At 34.9% G+C, this 17,253-nt stretch overlaps 4 protein-coding genes across 4 annotated transcripts; 2 read left to right on the top strand and 2 right to left on the bottom strand.

Annotated features, from left to right (window-relative positions):
* Positions 1–324: 324 nt before the first annotated feature.
* Positions 325–3,170, top strand: LOC133331053 (glycoprotein 3-alpha-L-fucosyltransferase A). Its single transcript, XM_061539461.1, has 6 exons — positions 325–417; positions 639–745; positions 833–1,237; positions 1,297–1,528; positions 2,408–2,591; positions 2,655–3,170. Exons 1-6 carry the CDS (start codon positions 332–334, stop codon positions 3,168–3,170), a joined length of 1,530 nt encoding a protein of 509 aa, XP_061395445.1. The 5' UTR covers positions 325–331.
* A 4,378-nt stretch (positions 3,171–7,548) lies between these two features.
* LOC133331043 (probable DNA mismatch repair protein Msh6) lies at positions 7,549–11,944 on the bottom strand. The gene is made up of 9 exons (XM_061539450.1): positions 11,717–11,944; positions 11,317–11,628; positions 9,924–11,240; positions 9,684–9,836; positions 9,328–9,627; positions 8,674–9,256; positions 8,461–8,612; positions 8,209–8,364; positions 7,549–7,692 (listed from the first exon to the last, which is right to left on the bottom strand). The coding sequence occupies exons 1-9, from the start codon at positions 11,942–11,944 to the stop codon at positions 7,549–7,551; spliced, it is 3,345 nt and encodes a 1,114-aa protein (XP_061395434.1).
* A 2,266-nt stretch (positions 11,945–14,210) lies between these two features.
* On the bottom strand, positions 14,211–14,760 carry LOC133331064 (V-type proton ATPase subunit e). The gene is made up of 3 exons (XM_061539473.1): positions 14,565–14,760; positions 14,427–14,474; positions 14,211–14,348 (listed from the first exon to the last, which is right to left on the bottom strand). Exons 1-3 carry the CDS (start codon positions 14,657–14,659, stop codon positions 14,219–14,221), a joined length of 273 nt encoding a protein of 90 aa, XP_061395457.1. The 5' UTR covers positions 14,660–14,760; the 3' UTR covers positions 14,211–14,218.
* Positions 14,761–16,531: 1,771 nt separating this feature from the next.
* On the top strand, positions 16,532–16,964 carry LOC133331075 (uncharacterized). The gene is made up of 2 exons (XM_061539484.1): positions 16,532–16,713; positions 16,853–16,964. The coding sequence occupies exons 1-2, from the start codon at positions 16,603–16,605 to the stop codon at positions 16,946–16,948; spliced, it is 207 nt and encodes a 68-aa protein (XP_061395468.1). The 5' UTR covers positions 16,532–16,602; the 3' UTR covers positions 16,949–16,964.
* The last annotated feature ends 289 nt before the right edge of the window (positions 16,965–17,253 follow it).

Genomic DNA, 17,253 nt, shown 5'->3' with positions numbered 1-17,253 from the left:
CTGAGTCATTTCGGGATATTATAGTAAAAAAATTCAACAACTAAAAATAAGCAGCGAACAGCTGATTGGGAAATACAGCTGATCGTTGTTGACATTTGTTAGAGTAGAAGAGAATTTTAGTTTATCACACAAGGCTGCCACATTCCCGTTTTCCTAAATAAAAATTATTATATATGTATATATTTTTTTTTAATATATATTATTTTTTTTTTTATTTTCAGCTAAACATGTTGGCGATATTTAAATAATAAGAAAATCTTCAACCAACGCAATTTTCCTCCCCATTTAACGAAACGAATAAAAATCGCAAATCCGGTTTCATCAGCTAACAATGAGACGTCCAAAGATATCGTTAAAAAAGTATTTTTACTTTACAATAATATGTGCGTTATTGTTGATATTTTTATATAATTTTAAGTAAGTAAAACACAAAATATATAAATATTAAAAATTTTCACTTCGTAATTTTAAACGAACACACCTAATGTTCACACACACCATATTATTATTTTACCCGAAAAAAATATTAAAAATCAAACCGGAAATAAATCAGCATACAATTTATCTTATCTTCAGAAAAAATCGTTTATCTAATCTCTTCTAAATATTCTCCAAAATAATATTTTTAAATTTAACAGAGAACGCGATGTATGGAAATCGAAAACTTCGGCCCAATCATCATCGGCATCATTGCTGCAGCAACAGCATCATCAACAACAACACATTGAACCGAATCAAGCCGATGATTATAATGATAAATATGATGACGATGCGGATACGGAAAAATCGGCCGATAATGAAAATACAAAAATTACAACAACAAAAACAACACACACAGATCATCAAAATGATGCCACGGCAGATAGTGGTGAACAGCAACCACAATCGCAACAACAGCAGCAACAATCACAATCATCATCGAATGTGCTGCAAGCGCCACAGCAGCAGCAACAACAACAAAATCCAATAGCTTCCGACAATATGGAACCCCTGCCACGACCATGGTTCTTCAAGGATGGCGACTATTATCCGAAACCAGCAAAAATCCCCAAAAAACGTCGTGGCAAAAAAGCCCATTTACAGGGTTCCAAACTATTCCCCTATCAGGATCCGCACAGTGATCGCATTGTCAATCAACTGATGTATGTACCGCCCAATTATGAAGAGATCAAATCGAGTGGTAAATTGAAAACGATATTGTTGTATAATGGTCTGGGACCATGGAATGTGAAAGCAGGTAGGTGAAAATCGACATTTTTGGGAGATGGGATTTTATTTTTTATTTCTTCGTTTTAGGTCGTGATGTCTTCCTACGCTCCAAGTGTCCTGTGGACACATGTACCATAACAGCCTCACGCGATCAAGCCAATACAGCCGACATGATTTTATATAAGGATCATTATATACCGACGGGTATTAGACGGCCAGCCAATTCAAGACAGGTCACCATGCTGTATCATTTGGAGTGTCCATATCATACACAAAATGTCAAAGTACCGGATGCTGTCAATTGGACGGCAACATATAGGTAAGTCTGGGGCCCTATTCTGCCAGGCTACGTTAAATAATTCTTTAAGGAAACCTTATTCAGCTATGCTGAATTGAAGATTTCCTATAGGGAACCCTATTCAGCCAGGCTGAATTGAATATGTCCTGTAGGAAATTCAAGATTTCGTATAGGAAATCTTATTCAGCCTTGCTGAATTCAAGATTTCGTATAGGAAACCTTATTCAGCCTGGCTGAATTGAAGATTTCCTATAGGAAACCTTATTCAGCCAGGCTGAATTGAAGATTTCCTATAGGAAACCTTATTCAGCCAGGCTGAATTGAAGATTTCCTATAGGAAACCTTATTCAGCCAGGCTGAATTGAAGATTTCCTATAGGAAACCTTATTCAGCCAGGCTGAATTGAAGATTTCCCGTAGGAAACCCTATTCAGCCATGATGAGTTGAAGATTATCTAAAGGAAACCTTAATCAGCCAGGCTGAATAATGTTTCCTATAGGAAATCTTATTCAGCCAGGCTGAATTGAAGATTCCCTATAGAAAACCTTATTCAGCCAGGCTGAATTGAAGATTTTCTGCAGAAAATTCAAGATTTCGTAAAGAAAACCTTATTCAGCCAGGCTGAATTGAAGATTTCTATAGGAAACTTTATTCAGCCAGGTTTCTATAGAAAACCTTATTCAGCCAGTCTGAATTGAAGATTTCCTATAGAGAACCTTTTTCAGCCAGGCTGAATTGAAGATTTCCTTAAGGATTTCCTACTGGAAACCTTATTCAACCAGGCTGAATGGAAGATTTCCAAAAGGAAACCCTATTCAGCCGTTTTGATTATTTGTACATTTATTTGTTTACATGTTCTCCCATTTCTCCCATTGAACCTAACCTCAACAACACCTCAAGGCGTGATAGTGATATTGTGGCGCCCTATGAAAAATGGCAATACTATGACAATCGTATACGCCAGCAGGAGCAAGATCGTAATTATGCTGCCAATAAAACCAAAAAGGTGGCCTGGTTTGTGTCGAATTGTGGGGCGCGGAATGGTCGTCTGCAATTTGCCCATGAATTGGGCAAATATATTGATGTAAGTCCACTCCCAATATCCTTTTTTAGATTTGGGTACTCATTATTTTTTTTGTATTTCCAGGTTGACATTTATGGAGCCTGTGGCAATTACAAATGTTCCCGCGTCAATGCGGACAAATGTTTTGAAATGCTCGATCGTGATTATAAATTCTATTTGGCCTTTGAGAATTCGAATTGTCGGGATTATATAACGGAGAAATTTTTCGTCAACGCTCTGAATCGTAACATTCTGCCTATTGTAATGGGTGCACGCCCAGAGGATTATGAAGTTAGCGCACCACAGCGTTCATATATTCATGTCGATGAATTTGCTTCCGCATCAGAGTTGGCGGATTATCTGCATATACTGGACAACGATGATAAGCTATATAATTCGTATTTCAATTGGAAGGGGACTGGAGAATTTATAAATACCTATTATTGGTGTCGGGTGTGTGCTTCGCTGCACGATGAGGATTCGTTGAAAAAACCGCGATGGTATACCGATGTGAATGATTGGTGGCGTGGTGCCGGTGTCTGTACAAATGGTTCATGGCGTAATTTTAAGGCCCGCAAAGATGTAATTACCGATGATTAAAAGCGGAGGAGGAGAAGAAGCAGATCATGATGAAGATCACAATAATGGTAAAGGTAAGTAAGGGCTGGTGGACTGATTATGGTATTTTATAAGGGGTGCAAAAGTCTATAACAGAGAGGAGACTTGCCGGCCGTGTGTTATAAATCAAATTGCAAGGATAAAAACAAACGCTTTCGCGCGACCCTGTAGTAAAACCCAATCGAAAAACAAATCTAGTTATTTTTACCAAAAAAATGAAAAACAAAAACCAAGTTATGTAAAAAGAAATCTGTAAAACCAAAAAAAAAAATTAGTCATTAAGTCAAGAATTTTAAGTTTTTAGTTAACATAATTGTTCCCCACTCCCAAAAACAACCCTGAAATCAACTCCAAAGTTTCTAAATATGGCTTCAGCTTCAGCCAGGTTCCATGATGACGAGACCATATGTATTTGAGACATGGGGTCTAAATACATCGCTGTTGAACTATTCAATTCATGAACTGGATGAGGCTTCGGTTGAAGTCAATTCAAGATCATTGCCCACAACGTTACTGGCTGACTGGCTTTCTCCCTCCACACACCGCTCTCGTCATATTTGTATGCGTAGTCTAAGCTCGTGTGTCCTCTTCTTTGGAATAGCCACAGGTTCTTATTCCTTGTGCTCCAACGGACACGGATTTGGTGACTGGTCTCTTCAACACTCCCTCTTATGTTTTTACAGTCACTACTCTTACCACTCCATCTTTTGCCTGGATGGACATCTACAACCTTCGCCAATGGCCACCATGCCGTGTGCATTTCCTCATTTCTCAAAATCACCACTTGATCTATTTCAATATTCTTCGTTTGCTTCTTCGACTTTGTAAAGTATTTAAATAATCATCCCTCCTTCCATCTTCTCCAAAAAAGATTCTTTATTCTCTGGATTAGCTTCCATCTATTAACATATCCCAGATCTCCTTCACGAGTTTCCTCATTTCTCAAAATCACCACTTGATCTATTTCAATATTCTTCGTTTACTTCTTCGACTTTGAAAAGTAGTTAAATACTCCTCCTTCCATCTTCTCCAAAAAAGATTCTTTATTCCTGGTGTTAAAGTGTCGATGTACTCCGTACTGCTCCCTCAGCTCGTGTAGCGGCCTTGAATTTAAGACAGCTTCGATCTGAGCTAACACCGTACTTAGTTCCTCATATGCTCAGCTTCGTATCACCCATTATTCGCCTCAGATGATACTTCAGTGATTTCACCGCGGCTTTCCAAATACCTCCAACATGAAAAGCTGCCGATAAACTGACACTTTATTTGCTGATTTTCTAAAATGGGAGCCAGCTTGACATTATTTTTAACCGCCTCTACAAAGTCTCGATCCAACTCCCTTGCCGCCCCCAACGAAGTTGGTTCCGTTGTCCAAATATAGATCGCTCGATTTACTCCAACAAGTTCATGCTACTCCTCCCAACGCACAGGAAATATTTTTAAATTAAAAACAAAAATATTTTGATGACTGACCGACAAAAATTTATGTCCTCTCCCTCCTCCTCCTTCCTTATCCTTTCTAATAAAAATTCCAATATTCGCCATTATTTTTTTTTTATTTAAATAAAAAATAAATATTTCTGTAAATAGCTTCTTTGAGAAAAAAAAACTAACAAAAAAACTAATGCTGCTGGTTTTTTGCTTAACAAATTAGAATACGCAACAACAACAAAATGCATTCCAAGAAAATCCTTTTTTGTAGAAAACAAGGCTTTTTTAACAAAAAAATATGAAGCAAAAGAAAAAAGTATATTACGAAGAAAAAAAGAAAGTATTTAAAATTTAGCGATTTTTGTAAAACTGGGTCAGAGCAGATTTAACGCAGCAGAAAGTTCCTCGCCTCGGTAGTGACCTTCCCCTTCTGCGTGAACCATCAGCTGGTTCGCTTTTATATGCATTTTGGGCTGGGGAATCTTCATCCATTCTCGCAACACGACCTTACCAACGTAGTCGCTGCCAGTTATAGTTATCCTATCATAGCCGTATTAATTTTGCAGAATATTCACCGTCAACACAGACATGGTTTTAAACACCTTTCTGAACGGATATGGCTGTCGAATCTGGCTTTATAGCAGGATGTTAAACAGGTCACACGACAAACTGTCACCTTGTCTGAATCCTCGTTCGGTATTAAAGTTCCTTTCCGACTTGCGAACTGCTAACATTGTGTCAGTTAAGTTAGCATGCATAGCCTGCATGGTGGATTTGCCAAGTAGGTCTGAAGTCCAATAAGGTCCATTGACCTCAGGATAGCACTTTATATGCGATGAAGAGATTTATTCCTCTACAGTTGTCACATATAGTCTCCTTTTTTATGCACGGGACACAGTATGCTGAGATTTCCATCATTGGGCATGCATTCCTCTAGCAAAATTGTACTAATCAACTGCATGCATGCTCCTGACCAGCATTTGACCACCTGTCTTGAATAGTTCGTTCGGCTGGCAACCGACACCTGCTACTTTATTGTTCTTCAGCCGATTAATTGCTACTCTGACCTCATCCAGTTCAGATAACCGCAGCTCGTCGGTATAAGAAATAAATAATACGGTGATCCCGACCGACCGTTTATGTTGAGTGGTTGGCACTGATTTTATTGTAAAATATTTATCCTTAGGTACTACTAAAACTAATCTAATAATAGAATTTGATCTGTGGGAGTTTTCCCATCGTAGGATTTTAAACTCTTACCTTAAAACACCCCAACGATCGATCAAATCTTCTGTAGCACAAAATTCTGTTCAAAGTATTTTGAATTTGTGGTTCTTGGTTATCATCTTCACCGCCACTGTTTGATACCAGAAACATTGCAAAAAGGTTTCTTGCAGATCCTCAACACGCTATCTGTCGTCATATTCATCTCTACAGGAGGATGTGCCTGCACAAAAAAGCCGTCGATTTGGTTTTACTTGTTGGTAAAATTCAATTACTTTAAGGAACTTTAATACACCTAAAATGAGACGGGTTATTTATAAGGGTGTAATTTCAAAAAAATTGACCTACCTCCGCCTCCGTTCATTATTTTATTTCTTATATGCCTGCACCAAAAAGCCATCGATTTGGTTTTACTCGTTGGTAAAATTTGCGGACTTCATTCTGACTCCTGTACATTTCGAGGTGACTTATTTCACATTCAGATAAAATAAATTGCCAAATTATCAGCACTTCGGTTGGAAATTACTTTAAGGAACTTCAATACCCCTAAAATGAGACGGATTATTTATTAGGGTTTAATTTCAAAACATCGACCTACCTTCCAGGTGAGTTATTTCACCTTCAGAGAAAACGAATTGCCAAATTATCGCCACTTTGGTTGGAAATTACTTTAAGGAACTTCAATCTTCACCTAAAATGAGACGGATTATTTACAAGGCTGTAATTTAAAAAAATTGACTTACCTCCGCCTCCGTTCATTATTTTATTTCTTACATACGCCCCAAAACTGCTTAAATCTGCTACCACCCAGTGTATATAATTTGTATTAAATTTTTATTTCTCTCTAACAAAAATCAAATCAAATTCTTTCTCTTGCAACACTCGCATATTTAACAAGAACAACAAATAATGTAATACTACAACAAATCTCTCTCTTTTTTATACAAAAGAAAAAAACAATGAAAAAGCGATATATAATAATTAATTATTAACAAAAAAAAAACAATATGTATTCCTAACTATGTTGTATTATTACTAAGTTATTAATGATTAAAAAAAAAACATTTTTTATGTGTGTGATTTTTATTAAGTATATATATATGTATATTTATTTATGTATTTTTGTTAAATATTAAGCAGATCGCAGTTAAAAAAATACTGTAATTTTGTATGTAAGCAAACGGCTATTATTTTCAATTGTTTTTTGTGTACAAATTAAATTTTTGTTTTATTTTTAATTTGTATTCTTTGTTGTCGTCTCTATATATGTAAATTTAAAGCAATAGTCATATATATTTATATTTATATATATTTATATATGTGTTAATTATTTATTTATTATTTTTTACTGTGATAAATGAAGAAGATGAATAAACAAAACAAAACAAAAAACGAATAAACATAAAGAAAATAAAAGTTTATTAAAAAAAAACAAATTTCGTTTTGATTGATTTTATTATGGTATATTTTCTGGATCTGATAAACATACAACTACAACCCAGGGTAAAATAATACAAGATAAAGCTGCCTTCGAAATAACAAATTCCTATTTGCAATTCAAAACCTAAACTTGTGTTATTGTACCGTGTGGGGGAACTATATTACAAATACTGTTAAATTGAGAAATTGTAAAAACAAAGACAAAACAACAAAATATGGTTTTATAAAAAATGGAAGTGAAATCAACAAAAATATATATATCGGATTAAACCTGACATTGTTGTAGTTGTATTAGGAGATTTTTCAAATTATTAGCCTGTGCCGAGGTGGCACATCCCACAGTTGCAGCAGCCACAATTTTGGCGGCAATTTTACGTTTTAGAGCAATGGCTTCTACTTTTTTGGAAAGCTGAAAAGAGAGGAAGACAAACGAAGGAGAATGTTATAACTTATAAAAAAAAAATCCTTAAAAAAATACAACAAGGACCTAGAAAGTACGTCAAAAGGGAAGAAACTTTTACAAGGAGGGCTATTTCAAAATATTACCCTATATTAAAAAACCCTGTCGAGAAGTATATGATACTCTGAAACCTGAAATGCACAAGTACAACCACTACAGGACGTTTAGAACCTCAAAAATGCCTAAAACAAAGCGGGATTTGTATAATTGTATATAAACAATTTTCTATCATACTTACTTAGCTGGCTTATAATAAAAAAGAAGTTCCATAAGCCGAGCTTAAAAAAAATTTGCAGGCGCCTTGGAAATCTTTCTGACTATGCCGATGTCTAAGAATAGATTATATAGCTCATGATTCCGTATAATTCGATTACATTCTTCTCGTGCATAAATAAACCAATTTTTTGCGAACTACTTCCTTTGTACCAGCATGAAGATAAGCTATAAATTAAAAAAAATACTTACAGCATAGGCTCTCTTTATTATACCATGAGGCATTCCAGCCAATTTGGCAGCATTAAAACCATACGATTTGGGACAAGCACCAGCTGTATATTTATATAGGAATGTAACCGTTTCTTGGGTAGGATCTTCGGTATCCTCATTTTCCACCATGCAGACCTAAAAAAGAAAACGAAATATATGTTATTTTAAATTATTATACAATGATTTTCTTTTTGATGTTTTTTTAAGAAATACTGGTGTTAAAATACTCACCATATGGCCCAAGGTAATACGTTCATCATTGTGGAAGAAATCAATTAAATTGTGATAATGGGTTGAAAACAGCGTGCGACATTTAAGATCTGCCAAAAAGTTAACAACAGAAGCTGCAATTGCTGTGCCATCATACGTAGCAGTTCCACGACCTGAAAACAAAGAAAAAAACATTTAAATTCCATAGCAATTCTTTAAAACTAACAAACCTACCCAGTTCATCCAGCAACACCAAACTATTTGCAGTGGCATGTTTCAAAATCAACGATGTCTCATTTAATTCAACCAAAAATGTTGAATGACCCGATAAAATATCATCCTGGGCCCCCAATCGTGTAAATATACGATCGACCAATGATAAACGACAACTTTCGGCCGGTACATGGGCACCAATTTGTGCCATAATAGTAAGTAAACCAACTTGCCGCATTAATGTACTTTTACCACCCATATTTGGTCCGGTAAGCAATGACAATGCAGGGGTCGCATTACAACCCAATGCTATGCCATTTGGTATATATGTATCCGAAGATACACATGGATGATAACCTTCTTCGATTTCAATAAATGGTTGTTCACCCTCTTCGAGTATTACCAACTCGGGCATACACATTGATGTCGATTGGGTCCGGGCATATTCAGCTAATGAGGCGAGAACATCTATTTCTGCCACACAATCAACACATTGTTTCCATAGCTGGTAGTGTTGGGAGAATTTTTCAAATATACGTCGTGACAAATCTTTCAAGATGGCATTACGTTCATCTTCGGCATTTAACATGCGTTTGAGTAAGGACTGAAGAGATAGAAGAAAATTGAAAATTAGTTTTCTTTAACATAGATAATTAAATGTGTTAAAAAATATACCCTTGTCTCTTCGGTGGTATAACGCCTTGACGGTTTGGCGCCCTTCTTTTGACCCTCCAGAGAATATTTACTATTAACCTTGCGTGCATTTGCCTCGGGAATTTCCAATTGATAACGTTTACGTTCCGCCCCGAAATAGACCACACGACAACCAAATAACTTTTCCTGTTCAATGCGATATTCTTCCAATTCATCTTTGATTTCTTGAATTTTATCCTCAACCCGATCATAATCTTCATCGACACCTCGTTCTGGGGCAATAACACCACTTTCAGAGGCTTTGGCATGATCAAAGGCTTCCTAAAAGATTCGAATTTTGAAATATGGAATTTATTTTACACCTTTTCGTATCATACCTTAAAGAAAGTCAACTGTTTGGATAGATTAGGAAAAGCTCCACCATTATTGCTGTTTTGGGTTAAATGTTTCAACAAACTGCAAGATACCCCCTCAAACATATTGGGTATTTTTAGTAATGTCTCAAATCCCTTGAGTATAGCAATAAAATTCTGTAAAGAATATAAAAAATAGAAAAATTAAATTAAAAAATAAAATAAATAATAATAAAAAATTAAGAAGTAAATTAAAAAATTTACCTGAATATTCTTCTTATTATATTGTTTCGCCTCAAAGAGTATAGCCCTACCATCGGGATGTTTTTCTTGCACCAATTTACTTCCAAAATGATGAAATTGTGCCAAATATCTTTCAAAATCTGGCAAGGGAGCCATTAAACCCCTTATCTCTTGCAATAAACTTGAATTTTTCAAAAATTCAGCAATTGACAATTGACGATCTTTTATCACGCCCAAATTACACGATGGAGCACATAGCCAATGATGCAGCAGACGTTTACCAAATTTCGTACAACATTGATCCAATGTAGATTGTAGGGAATGCTCTTCACCAGTTATGCGTAAATTCATTAACGTGGTGGCATCCAAAACCATATGGGCACGTTGCATAGCTTGGACTTTCTTTGTGGGAACATTGGCGGCCACCACACTATCGTTTAGCATATCTGGTGGCTCATACAAATGATATCTGGCCATGGGTAAAACTTTCTCAGCCACTTTACATTTTTTCATGTAATTAATACACAGACCCAAGGCCTTAAGAGCCAATCTGGCCTGACGATGTGGTGTTAGGCCCAAATGATCGCAGTCATCTTGCATGGTTCGCAAAACGACTGGCCAATTATCACCATCACAGGCATAATAATTCTCAGCCAATTCCTTAAGAGTTTTCTCCGGAGTACTTTGTTGACTACCATTGGCAGGCATATATTCTTTTAATACACCGCTCAATACTGTTCTCATGATGTCCTGTGTCTGTTCACCAATATTGGACTTTTCCAATACCACCAAAACTGGCATGTGATGCGACAAAAGGGTATGTAAACGTGAACAATTCTTGTCATCATCAAATTCACCCAAATAGCAGTCACCTATCGAAGTGTCAATGAAACAAATGCCATAACTACTGGTGCCACCCGCCTGATGTGGTTTCTCCACAATGGCCAGCATATAACTGGTTTGATAATTCGGTGTAATACTACACTGTGAACCAAATACCCTAGTGCCCCGATTCATTACTTGGCAAATTTCACGTTGTACAACCTTGTCGAATTTTGTGGCCTTAATACGTTTACATCTTTCGGTCATCATATCGGGAGTTTCTGTCTGTTCCACACGGGCCACTTTATAACCACGTTCCACCAACACCGAGGCCATTTTGTCAAATGATATTTCCGGGAAACCGGAATGGGCAAATTCACCACGCATATACGTGAAACCCAATTCATTGACACCCACATCAGCATCCATGTGATAAAGCTCATAGAATTTGCCAACTTTAAAGAACAAAACGCAATCATAATTATCCGATTTGAGGACCCACCATTGACGAACGCCCTGTGAATACAATGAAAGCAAAAGCAATTGAATTTATGAATGAAAAAATTAAAAAAAAAAAAAACATTTATCTTACCGGCGACAATGAATCCAAAAAGTCCTTTGGCACATGTAACGTAGAACCATCATAGTCCGGATGATCGGGTCGACGGCCTTGTTTATCTTTTATTTTGTCAGGTTTTAAAAATTCTAATTTCTGATGAGGCCATATGACCGGTTCATCAAGTGTCGAAGTTGTAACAATTTCCTCACATTTGGCTTCCTGGGTTTTGCTAGTTTTACAATCGTCAGATGATTGTAGTTGTTGCAATTTTTCAGCAAATGTACCAGACACCAGGGAGGCATCCAATTTTACCTTTTTGGATTTTGGTTCATCTTTGATTTTCAGCTGGAAGAAGGAAAAATAAAAAAAATTATATACATTTTATCCCCCTTAACCATGACACACACACAAACTACAATTTAGGGATACATACGTTTTTCTTCTTGGGCGATGGAGATGCTGACGAAGAAGAAGCTTCATCTTCGTCCTCCTCATCCTCATCCGAGGCATGAAATGATGAATCATCTTTGCCCTTCTTTTTCGTTTTCGGCGAGGACTCCTTAGCATTGTCCTGCCCCTCCTCATCGGAATCCACCAACATCAAACGTTTACGTTTCTTTTGACCAACAACCACATCTTCCTCATCATCGGATACATCCATTTTCTGGCCAGGTTTCTCTTCATCCTTGACATTACCATTATGGGCCTTTATATTCTCCTTGTCAATCGATTTGATTTCTTCCTCATTGTTATTGTTTGTTGTTTTTATGATTTTCTTTTGGCTCGCCGGCGAGCTAAAATATTTAAATAAAGTATTCTTTGGAGAATTTCCAACATCCTTGGATAAACTTGAATTTAATTTTTTAGACATTTTAAGGGAACACGGACGCAGTAGGATAGTCCGCAAAAATATGTTTGCAAATGATGCAAAACAAGGCGCCAAACTTTTTCTGCCGCCTTTTCACCGATTACAGAAATATTGAAAAACGTTCCAACTATTAAGAATGGGATGGGATAAGACAAAATGTCCGATAAAGAAAAAGTCAAAGAAGAAGACAGAAAGTTACGAATGAGGTGGGGAGACTAAAAAGGAGTTGGATTGTTTACGAATGGTGTGAAGCGAAGCAATAACAACAGGGTGATACGGAGAAAATACAATTAATATAACAATGATAAAGACAAGCGGATCAGAGAGAATTGTTATAATTGAAACAAATAATAACAATTCATTATGAAAATAACAAACAGCAATTTGTCCTCTACTACATTTTTAGATAATTAATTTAATAGGCAGTTTATTGAGTTACATACACTTTTGCCATTTTAATGTGTAACCCTGTGTTGAGAATAGGAGAAGCAATACAGGGTTACACCGAGAAAATAAAATTAATACATCTATCATATATTGGGAAGAAGGGAAGAACCAGAGAGAATGGTTATACATTTAATAACAAATAATAACATAATTTAAAAACTCTTCCCTATTTCATCGCTCTCTTTTTCATATGACTAAAAACTTTTGATAGTTATTTTGTTATAAGTGTGACAATACAGTTGATATTTTAATGTGTAACCCTGTCATCACTCAGCAGTACATAAGCATTAAAGGGTGACAACGAAAAATGATAGACGAAGTTGTACAGGATTACACCGAGAAAATAAAATCCGAGTAATTGGTTATTAATTAAAAAAAGAAATATTTAATATAAAAGATAATTATTAATTCTCTCTCTCTTTTGCTTCACCCATATTTTACTTAATGAGTAGTTTTGTTAGTTACAAAAGTGTTGCTATTTTAATGTGTTGCCCTGTCATCACTCAGAATTACAAAATCAATATAGGGTGACAAAGAGATATTATTGGAGGGTCTATACAGGGTTACACCGAGAAAATAAAATAAATACAATAATGAAAGAGGAGGGGTAGAATCCATGTCATTAGTTATAAATTTAATAAATATATAATAATTTACAAACTCTCTCCTTAGCTCTCTTTTTATGGTTAATTTGTATGATTTTTTAATATTTTAAGTTCTGTTTAAATTTCAATATTGGTCCATGATTAGATATAACTCCCATATTATGATACAGCATAGGTTTCCATATTTTTAGATTTTAGAAAAATTACCCATTAAGAGTGGCTAAAATTGGTCAAGAAACGCCAAGTTCGGGTTATTATTTTCTATCGAATGAGATCTTTATATTTATATTATCTTTATATGACGCATTTATAATTGCAATATATTTGCTAATTGTCGTGGTAGCAGTCCTATTGCTGTCTGGTAGTTGTCTGTTTTAGATGTCAAATTTCTGTTAAATGTGTCTTTAGAAAATGTTATCCAAATTTTTTATAATAAATTGAAATTTTATATACATATGATTTTTTAATTTTCTTCGATTTATTTTTAATTATAGTTTTAACAAAACATGTAAATAGGTATTATTAATGTATATAACATTTGTTTGCTATTTTATTATTAATATATTTACACCAAAAAATAATAAATTTGATTTTAACAATACAGAACACAACACTTTTTAAGGTAGGTATTCGCAAAAGGGGAAAAACAAACAACAAAAGAGAAAAAACAATAACACTGTAAAGCTTTGTAAATAGATAATACATCAAAAAATTTGTGCTGTTACTTTTTGAAGGTCACATGTTTTGTTTTGTTGTAAACTTTTTTAAGGCACCTGCTGACTACTCAGCGAGTCAGCTGAATTCAAATACGCATTAAAGTGGAATATAATGTAAATATGAATAAGATACTGATGGAATTATTGAACCCTTCAAAGGGAGGGGGTGACATGCTTACAAACAAAAAAATGATAAACAACAACGACGACGACTGCATCAACCACCAATAATCCAGCGATTGGTTATAATTCCAACTTTGGGAATTATTTTCGTTGGGTACTTATTTGTTGTTGTTCGTTTAATAATAAGTAATGTCGATGGTGTCTTCAATGGGATTGCCCCATTCCTTGGCAATAATCATGATTTCGTTCATCGATAGTTTAGGGCCAATCAAGGGGTTCATTTGAGTCATATAACAACAGAGCCAGCTATAATGAAAACAGAGGAAGAAGATAAAGACATGAACCTTGAGACAATTCCAATTGGAAAACAAATGCGCAACTTACAACAACCAACAGGTGGCAGCGGTCAACATAAGGCAACATTGGGTAATGCTAAAGTATGGGGGTGTGGTAGGAAATTAATTAAGAAGAAACAAAATTATCAAATTATCCATGTAATCATAATCGCACACAAAAACTCACCCTTTGTTTGGGCCTCTGGCAAAGAAGGGGCAAATGATGCCAATAAATGCCCAAATACAGGTAATGATGGTGGGTGCAACGTAAGCTTCAACCATTTTGTTGTTTTTTTAACTTTTAATTTTGCAAGCAACACAAAAAAATCGAAGAAAAAATCAAAAAAACTACAAGCCAATCGACAAAAAACAACCGAACAAAATAAAAAGTTTTTTCTGTCACAGTGGTCAGGCTGTCGTCGTTGTCACATGATTAAGATGCCGTGTTGCCACACTGAAGAGTAATTAGAGGAGTAACATAAGGGGAGCAACTTGAATGAGAGCGTATGACAAAATGATAACATATGGGCTAATGTGGAAATTGACATGAAAATTATTAATTTTTAATGGAGGTAGTGTAAATGAAAAATGAAAGGAAAATCAGAATGTTCTAAATATATATTATTTCGATTTATTTGCTAAAAGTAGATTTACATATACGATTTTAAATTTACTCCATTACGGCGCGTTTAGACTATGCGTTGTAGATCGACTCGATTTCTAAATCTAAATATCAAATCTAACTGTGTATTAAAATAAAATGAAGTTGATTTATCAGCTGTTGTTTGTTAACGTATACATACACATTTCGGTGCTTCCATGATTTCTGTGGCATTTTTTCAATCAATATTCTCATAATTTTGTTAGGAATTGGTCTCTATTTGGTTAGAAATACATAAAAACTGTTGTCGTTCTAAATTATTGTAATATTTATTATGAATGCAAACAAAAAATAAATTTTCAGCAGTTGACATATTTTTGTCAGGCAGTTACTTTGAATATTAACAATTTTAAAGCATACTTTAGGGAGAAAATATTATTTTTTTGGGACAAAAACAGGGTTGTATTTTAAATTATCTCGATTTAATATAGGATTTAGAGCACTTCGAGATATTGAGTGGACTTAATTTTGTATGGTAAATCGAGGTAAATTCAGCTAATTTAATTGCAAAATTGAGATAATACACTTTATCACGCTAAAATCTATAGTCTAAACGCTCCTTTAACAAAATACATTCTAAAGACCCATTTAAACCGAACGTGGTTTATGATAAGTATTTTCCAATCCCCTATTTAAATTATAACCAAAAATTGTCTAGACTTCTAGTTGTCTGACGAATTTGAACCAAAATACTAAAAGTGCTTTTAGACTTACGATTCCACTCGATCTCAAATGTCAATTCGATAGTGTATATGTCAAATATAATCCACTGGATTTGTGAACAAGATTAAAGAACATTTACATATCCGATTTTAAATCGACTCGATTAACGAAATCCCGAAATACACTCAAATTGTTAACACATAACTTTAACCCTGCCGCACTATGATTTTAATTTGTATGTATAAATTTAGCCAGATTAAGAAAATAAACCACGTCTAAATGTTATGTAAATCAGCTTCTGAGGTCTAACCCGATATTTCAATTCGCCATTTTTTAATCGCATAAAAGTTTACATTTTAGATATACATATATACATATCGCAGTAGGACATTCGATAGTGTGTTCAGCTTTAAAATTAGCTTTCTTTTATTTTAAGTTGCATTAAATTTTCTTTAATTTTGTTCTTATTTAAATATAAAAGATTTACTTCTTTCATTTTAAAAGCTGAAAAATATGAAATTGTCCTTCAAATGAAAGAAATGACATTCAAAAACGTGTAATACCGCCTTCTTTACACTTATCTGACAACTTGCTATCTTTTTACGGAGTTTTCTGTAATATTTACTTTATCATGTTTTATTTTGCACACAATTTCAATAAAATATATGTCAAAGGTATAAAAGAATGTCAAATATTGAAAAATTTAAGACATTTGAATTACTGTTCATAAAAATCGATAACAAATTATTATCGAAAACAGTTATATCATCACAAGGTAACGCCGTCAAAGAGGGCATTTTCGCGACTCTTTACTCTTAACGGGAATCGTATCGTGGTATAGCGAATTGATTTGTCGGTTAGTTTACCAGGAAATTCTTTGTGCTACTCCAACTCTCCGAAAATGTTCCAAAAGTCAGCTGCTGTTCTCTTGGCTCCTGCCATCCGTAATGCCATGCAACGTCGTTGCCAATCGGTGATTTCATCGCCACCAACCCAAAAAGTTTCCTCTGCTGTAAGTTTCATAGAAAATTTTTTTCGACAAAAAAGATGGCCTTAGAGGTTACGTAAACACAGCACCACTTGCTGCGGTTATTTTTTCGTTCATACAAAGGATGCGGAAAATTCTAATGTGTTATATTTTTATTTTCTAGGAAAAACTTGTTCTCGGCGGTGGCATGTTTGTCTCCACCTTGGTCATTCCTGCTTGGGTTTTGTATCACATCCGTGAATACCGTGGCTTGAAGTAAATCCCTCCCCAATTCCACAATGGAACAGCTTTATTATTTAGTTAAAAATTATGTGTTATAAGATAGTAAAGTTTGGAGTGAAACAATTTTGATTGGTAACAACTTCTAAATAAAAAACGAAGAAGAGTACTTTCCAATCAGAAGGAAGTGCACGAAATTTTTGTTATTGTTTTTGTTGGTATTAAATGTTTCTTTTTTTAGTTATAGAATTTTCTTGAAGTTGACCGAGCGTATGTTCGCACATAGCTGCTGCTTATCATGTGTTATGTGAAGTCGTGATATATTTGAAACTATTGAGGCTACAC

This window comes from Musca vetustissima, unplaced genomic scaffold, assembly GCF_032173495.1.
Source record: "Musca vetustissima isolate MV318-11 ecotype Yass unplaced genomic scaffold, APGP_CSIRO_Mvet_v1 utg46653, whole genome shotgun sequence".
NCBI classification, from domain to species: domain Eukaryota; kingdom Metazoa; phylum Arthropoda; class Insecta; order Diptera; family Muscidae; genus Musca; species Musca vetustissima.
The sequence above is the reverse complement of the archived record's forward strand: the minus strand, read 5'-3'. Positions and strand labels throughout refer to the sequence as shown.

Bases quoted from the DNA above. Each gene is read 5' to 3' on its own strand.
- LOC133331053 (XM_061539461.1), top strand. From the start codon at position 332: ATGAGACGTCCAAAGATATCGTTAAAAAAGTATTTTTACTTTACAATA. The intron at 418-638 runs GTAAGTAAAACA...TAAATTTAACAG, and splicing joins ATATTTTTATATAATTTTAA to AGAACGCGATGTATGGAAAT. The intron at 1,238-1,296 runs GTAGGTGAAAAT...TCTTCGTTTTAG, and splicing joins ACCATGGAATGTGAAAGCAG to GTCGTGATGTCTTCCTACGC.
- LOC133331043 (XM_061539450.1), bottom strand. From the start codon at position 11,944: ATGGATGTATCCGATGATGAGGAAGATGTGGTTGTTGGTCAAAAGAAA. The intron at 11,241-11,316 runs GTAAGATAAATG...TTGTATTCACAG, and splicing joins TTTTGGATTCATTGTCGCCG to GGCGTTCGTCAATGGTGGGT. The intron at 8,613-8,673 runs GTAGGTTTGTTA...CTTTGTTTTCAG, and splicing joins GGTGTTGCTGGATGAACTGG to GTCGTGGAACTGCTACGTAT.
- LOC133331064 (XM_061539473.1), bottom strand. From the start codon at position 14,659: ATGGTTGAAGCTTACGTTGCACCCACCATCATTACCTGTATTTGGGCA. The intron at 14,475-14,564 runs GTGAGTTTTTGT...CCCATACTTTAG, and splicing joins GCCAGAGGCCCAAACAAAGG to CATTACCCAATGTTGCCTTA. The intron at 14,349-14,426 runs GTAAGTTGCGCA...TTTTCATTATAG, and splicing joins GCTGCCACCTGTTGGTTGTT to CTGGCTCTGTTGTTATATGA.
- LOC133331075 (XM_061539484.1), top strand. From the start codon at position 16,603: ATGTTCCAAAAGTCAGCTGCTGTTCTCTTGGCTCCTGCCATCCGTAAT. The intron at 16,714-16,852 runs GTAAGTTTCATA...TTTATTTTCTAG, and splicing joins CCCAAAAAGTTTCCTCTGCT to GAAAAACTTGTTCTCGGCGG.